The sequence below is a fragment of the Varroa jacobsoni genome, unplaced genomic scaffold (genome assembly GCF_002532875.2).
Source record: "Varroa jacobsoni isolate VJ856 unplaced genomic scaffold, vjacob_1.0 scaffold_448, whole genome shotgun sequence".
Lineage (NCBI taxonomy): Eukaryota > Metazoa > Arthropoda > Arachnida > Mesostigmata > Varroidae > Varroa > Varroa jacobsoni.
The window spans coordinates 528,899-535,751 of NW_019213350.1; the positions used below are offsets into that span (position 1 = coordinate 528,899).

Consider the following 6,853-nt stretch of genomic DNA (forward strand, 5'->3'; position numbering starts at 1 on the left):
AATGCGATACGGTTATTCGAGAGACGGGATCGGCTTAAGTGACTTGAATCTATTAAGTATGTTCACAAGAAATTGGGATCTGTACATCACTGTATTCCAACTACGGTTGGTTCCTTCTATCGATGCTGACGGGGCATGGAACATACTCAGCTAAAAAGATCTGCTTATTCGTATATTCTTTTGCCTAGGTCTGCATTCGCCGACCACATATACCTTCGGTCGCTACTAATAACCGCGCCACAAAAAGTACATATCTGCTTCACGCGTCTATAATGGGAAACGAGAAATGCGTATGGATGACGGGATGTTTTTTCAGGCCCTGCAAATACTCCTGTAAAACTATATCAGGTACTTGAGCTTTCAATAAGTGGAGGTTGTTAACTTCACACAGAGCATGAGTACAGGCAGATCAATTGAAACTAGTGGTAATATGTACATCTGCAAAACAAATGAATCAATTGAGTTTGACGTATAAGCCAAGCCACAGATATGTAGCAGTTTGCCTCTAGATACCAATGTGTTATTTACAACTATCTACAAGGGTAGGCTCCCTGTTTGCTTAGCCATATTGTATTGCACAATTGCTGCGAAAGAACTTTGACTTTAACTGTACCTAAGGCCATTTGCAGGTCATACTTTCGACGATATGCATATTGATTTCTCGGTAGGTGATGAACGTAATTGGTAGCCAGTACCTATACCCGAATATAGACCAATTGTTTTATCGAAAAATTTATCGCTGGATAGATATTTGATTTGAAAGTCATCAAATCATTTAACTTGTTTTTATAGACAAGTACACGTCTGTAAGGCAATCAGTACTCTGCTACGGTGACTCAATTTTTGTAATAATAGATATAGCAGTGAATCTTCCGGTCGGCCAGGCAACTTCACTGGCGAATGCCTAAGTTACTAAGTTAAACGTCCTGGGTAGCATGTTTGGCGTTTGCCTTCCTCCTTCATTCATTCATATTAATGTAACAGGCTTATTTCGTTAACAGTACGTAATTTTTTAAACTGATGACTGTATAAGTAATATAATGTAAGCTATAGCTTCTCCTTTTCGTCTCGCTTAAAACAATCCAGGGAACGACTGTGCAAACTAGTCGAGTGAAAATTTTTTAAAATCTAACTTAAGTCTCTTACTTAAATCGCTTGACGACAATTCTCATCCAAAACATACCCCAAATGTTCACTTATATGTATCATTATTATGCAGAGGATGACAAAATCTGATCGATCTGATTCACGATAATTTTCCAAGCCGATTCTTGCCTTTGTAACTCGTGATGATACTACTCTTTACCGCTTTATAGTAGCTCATCTGTGTGTCGAACACTCTACGGTTCGATATCAGTACACGGCCTATTGGAGGTAACAAGATGCGCCATGATTGGGGCAATAAACCTCATTCAGCTGAGAGCTGGTCTGTATCTCTTTATTCTCCGAGAGCCCATCGAAAATGTAGCATACTGAACTACCCAGGAATGTCTGATTAAGAGCTTAAAAAGATACCTGTGAACTGATGCGGAAGATTTATATCGGATTTTAGAAATGTATGGACGTGCAAGATGTGATTTATCCCTTGGCAGAGTCATTATGTTGACTGTGACTCTGCTATCTATCAAAAGCAGAAAGGCAGATTGAAAAGTCAAAAAAAAGTAAACCGTGCAGACACTCTTGAGTTAATTTTTCCTTCATTTTCATATCAGTACTTTAATCGATAATGTGATTGGCCTGTCTTTGATAATCAGGCTAAGAACAACGTTACGTAATGACTGCATCAAGCTTATGTACTTCTTGTTGTACATGAAAAAAAGGGAAGCTGAAGCAATATTGTACGCGTGTTTCATACGGATAATTGGCGAATGGAACTTCCTTTTTGTTGTTTACTTGGAAACAAAAAAACCCATCTAAGCTGATTTAAGATATCGAGTGCACCAAACCCAGCCGTACACACGGGCATATAAGACCGGAGCACCAGCGTGATTAGCTCTTGACAAGTCCCGACTGTTCCAGAAAGCATAGCGCAACTGAAACCGTAGTCCTTCTGGTCCGTATGTGCTGAAAAGAAAAAAATGACCATTTTGACTTGAAACGTAGAGTCGAAAACATCATCTGAAAGTAGTCTTTAGTGAAAAAACAGCCGTAAAAAGTCTACTTAAGTTAAGCCCTTTCTCGAGTAATCTATATCATTCACTTTTTTAGGTAACTTCTATTGTTCCTAAGGGCCCGCATAAATCCAGACATGGGAGTAGTCATCGCTCTAGATGATCCAGCGATTATGTCAATTACCAGTGCGGCTTTGATGCAATTGCGGTCGTTCAGATTTTAATACCTGCTGCGATGAAAAAGAAAAGCTCTTTTTGTGCTCTTCAGTTGAAGATCACCAGTTATTTGCTCAAACACGATCTGCTGAAGTAGCAACATGGCCCGCACTACAACAAAATCAGCCGAAGGTGATTTTAGAGCTAAGAGAGACTTGTTATATTTCATTTGTTCACAACTGTACTGGGTAAGGCTGCAAGAAAAAGTAACACTCCAATAACGCTACTAGCGTGCCAGTGTTTCCTGCCGAAAGTGCATACGCCGTGCATACCTAAAGGCAGCGAAAGCTTGTCCTGAGTGTAAAGAGGCGTTACACCACCACCACAACGACCATTATATACTGTGGCTACTAGCTGGTATTATGTATTAGGGCCTTGTGCTAATCAAAATAATTTCATCCGTAGTTTTCTCGTCTGAATACAATGCAAACGTAATCACAGAGCCATAATTTCATTGGCCAAACCTAACAGATAATAGAATTGCAATCATTCCAAAAACCTCAGGGTAACAGCGTATAGCTATAACAATATAAAGATATATTTCCTTTTTACGACGGCTTTTTTCTATATATATATATATATATAGGCGAAAGAGATCATTGTTATTATCGAAAACATCAAGATCAATTGCATAACAAAAACGATAACTGGTTCAGAACTAATATAACACTTAGTAAATGTACTGAGCTAAGAATGTAACACAGCTGTGATCTTCTTCTTCACGATCGTTCAGTTTGCGTAGCTGATTGGAAGAGATAGTGGAACGTATTATGATTCAGCCTCATTCAGAAAACACCTTTTACTTCAACGGCTTTTTTATATTTGCCAATGTTTCATTGGCGCCTAATTGGTACTAAGAACTACTTCTCCTCTAATATTACTGCATGAAACTATCGTTCTGTTTCTATTCGATATTCTTTTAAAATTACCCGCTGTTATCGTCGATTCATTCTAACTCGTATTTACCTAGTCGATAGGCTTTCTTTTGCGCCATAAAATATTGAGTAAACCTTAGAATGAGTAAAGCCTAACGTGGATGAATTAGACTTGGAAAGTGGGCCTTGATTTATCACTCGTTTCTATAGTACATTGATGTATACGTTGATTTGTGCTCTTGACACTGTGTACAGGAGTTCAAAGTTGTGACTTTATGAATTTATTTGGTTCTGTTTATACAGGGAATATCTCGCAGCGAAGGCGAATGTCATTCTCCAAATAAACCTGATCATCGATTGTAGGGCCCGAAAAAAAAAGGAAACCAAATGTCTCATCTTAAAAGGAACAATGTAATCTATGTCGTTGTGTTTATTCGCTAGATTACGCTAACTGAGGATACGCAAACCCTTTCAAATACCAGATTGCTGCGTTAACTGTTCTCTCTTAAACGCAAAGATGAATGCTCGCACGTAATGCTCAAATGCTGAATATATTTCTGACGCAAACATTGATGGTGTTGACCGGGGAAATTCTACTGACAAACGCGTAAAGCCTTGAAGACGATTTGTTTGCAGTCCCAGGAGAAACTCTGTTAGTCGGCGCAAAACTTCTTCACACCGTTTGAGGAACACGTCTTTGGTTACCGTACCTTTTCACTTCTACATTAGGGTAAGTCTGTCAAGTTTTTCTAGAGAAACTTCCATAAACCCGACATATTTCACCTGCTTTTATTCCGTACATTAAGTCAGTACAAATTTTATCTAGAGATCCAACTTTCAATCAGTGCTTAAATCTTAAATTCGTTGAAAATGATTATTAACAGCTGTAAGTTAATCGTACGTTTAATTTTTATGAAGATATCAAGATCATCTGTTATCGTCACTAAGTGTGTACAACGCAAATATCTGTTAAGGTTCATCTCCTCATGATTTACGTTCCTCTATTATTCGTCGGTCGTTTAGGCCCTAAAGAGACTCATTTGCACTTAAGAGCCTTGAGTAGTTTGAAGTAGCCAAACATCGGGTCCGAACTAAACAGCCATTTTGTGTGACTGATCTGACAAACAACGAGAGACTACCCGCTAAATTGCTTATTGTTTAAATGCCAAAATCACCTGACTCATCAAGGGAGACGACGACGTTGACGGATAATCACGACCGTCACTTGGATCCTCATGCTAAATTGCTTACAACTGTATTCGGCCATCGTAAAAAAACAGAACAATACTCGACTGATGCTAACAGCATACCTTCTGCGCAGAGTGCATATACCGTCACAGTCAAGAAGCAAGGAAGTGGTAAGTACCTCGAAAAAATGAACGCAAAGAAACTATCCTCACCCCGTTCTATACCTTTAATACGACGTTGTTTCATGGTTTCAAGTGATATCAGGTAAATTCTGTTTAATAAACTTCTTCGATAGGGCAAATATCGTAGTAGACGTTATCGGCACGTACTGTCGTTTGTGTTTTGAATTAGAAGCTTGTGCGTACTCAATTAATTTCGCCGTAGTTCTTTTGTCTCAGATAAACGATACATCTAACAAATAATATACAAAGTTTAAATTCAGGGTGACGCATTAAAAATAGAGAAAATTTTGGGAGACTGTTCGCCGTCACCGATATGCGTTCGTCCGCTATTCGTGGTATCAAAAGAAAGCCGGGTTTTTTTGAAACAAAATGATAAAGTCGTCGAAATTTGAGTGAAGATCAACTGTTATGCAATCTTTCCGCGCTGAACGTTCATTAAAACTTCTTTTTCTTTGTGGAAAAAATCGACGATCTGCGTTATTGCTGGATATTATGCAACTTCTGGAAAACTTCTATGAGGTAAAACGGAAAATCCTCAATGGGCTTTAGATTTAAATGGCTTGAAAATTGCTTAAAAAATGACTCACAAGTCATGTTTCACTTTATATGTATACACTTAAGTTGTTGATATAAAAATTAACGGTCGTTTCTGAGAAAAAGAGTATCAGTTACCTATTGGGGAATTCGAATGAGCTCCAATGATTTTTTTAGATTTTCTACACCCTTTAATACCTCTGATTGTTTTAAGCTCTTGTATGTTTAGGACTTTTAACTTTTAACTTGCTATCGGCCCAAAATTCAGTTCCGTTAGTACTGCACCGTGTTTGAGCAACATTTAAGTGAGCTCTACTAATATCACTCAGTGCACGGTTACTATTAAAAAGGTTAAGATTAAGGAAGAAAGAATATTTTGAGGCCGGCTAGTTGATGGTTTAGGTCCTGAATTGGAGCTTTCATTGCGGTGAATGTTATCTCGAACAAACAGGATTGTCGGGATGACAGTTCTAGCACATGCAACAAATCTCATTGAAATTACAGTTTTTATTTAAGGTCTTAGAAACAAGGCATGAGTCTGAGCGTAACTCAGACACGCTATATATATATAATATATATATATATATATATATGACCGAACTTAAAAATTGCGGATCTAGTTATTAAACCAAGAATACAATACTTGCTGCATATTATTTAACATTCGGGCCCTGAAATAAATGATGTCTGCTTAAACGAGTCAGGCAGACAAGTGTGTTGTTTTCTAAAAGGACCCGCATCGTCTTGCTTAAAAAGCGTCCTTTTGCCATTTGTATACGATCTTAGAGATTCATGCTTTACTTTTTGTACCAAGAATTGTTCCTGTGTGTGCTCCTAGAGCTGTACTATCATCCCCATTAAGTTCTCGACCCGTTTCCCACTTGCCGATAAAGAACCTTTTACCTATTCATCGCAATTGGAATAGTTTTATTTTTACTGAAAAACATACCCATACCGATTGGACGATGCGTCAATGTGAATAAAATTTAAAGTATTGCTTTGCAAAAAATGGGCTATAGACCCACTTGACAAGTTCGTTCGTGAAGGAATCAGTTACTTGGTTGTTCCAATAGTAAACACTGCAAACATTTTCCTCAGGTCGTTAATACAAAATCCGATAGCCAATTTACCTTTGCATGCCTCTCTCCTCTGTGAACGATGTCTGTTTGATTGAGCACAAAGCAATTAGGTTTCTCGAAAAGCTTTCAATATGTAGACAATTTGTATCGTTTCGGTATCCAATGGTAAGATGACCTATTAAAATTTATTGCACTCATATCTTTTATCAGCCATGCGTGCAGTTTTATTGGGACTGTCCGCATTAAACGTCTTAATTGAAAAACAGAATTATTACCCGACAGCATACCTGATCCAGCAATGCATGCATTGAAAATAAGGTAATGTTGACATTAGCATGAAAGGCTGTCAAGTATCGTATTGAGCAGTAAAAGATTAATGCGAAATAAGCGAAATCATATAATGTCTTATATTATCAGAACACGAAAAACCTTGCGTTGACCTTCGGTTAGGTCGAAACAAAAACAGCGTAATCAAACAGTGAATTACAGTCTGAATTGTTTCAGATCTTCTCTGCTTTACTAAGACGCAATGATGTAAGGTAATTTGGCCAGTAAGTGGGCTCGTCGATTATTGGGACTACTATACAGTTGCAAAGGGATAGCAACGATAATAATAATAATAATTGCTTTTAAATCTGCTGTCTGATTTATATTATGAGGAAATATAT

The 6,853-nt window shown here is 37.8% G+C and overlaps 1 protein-coding gene and 1 long non-coding RNA gene across 2 annotated transcripts in view; one reads left to right on the forward strand and one right to left on the reverse strand.

Annotated features, from left to right (window-relative positions):
- Positions 1-1,664: 1,664 nt before the first annotated feature.
- LOC111260522 (uncharacterized) overlaps positions 1,665-6,853 on the reverse strand; it is a 12,552-nt gene continuing 7,363 nt past the window's right edge. The window contains exon 7 of the mRNA XM_022833348.2: positions 1,665-2,064. Within this exon, the coding sequence (XP_022689083.1) occupies positions 1,914-2,064 (151 nt within the window). The 3' untranslated portion in view covers positions 1,665-1,913. The remainder of the gene's footprint in view (positions 2,065-6,853) is intronic.
- Positions 3,142-5,714, forward strand: LOC111260526 (uncharacterized). The gene is made up of 2 exons (XR_002680387.2): positions 3,142-3,932; positions 4,391-5,714. It is a non-coding gene; the product is annotated as an uncharacterized LOC111260526 (long non-coding RNA).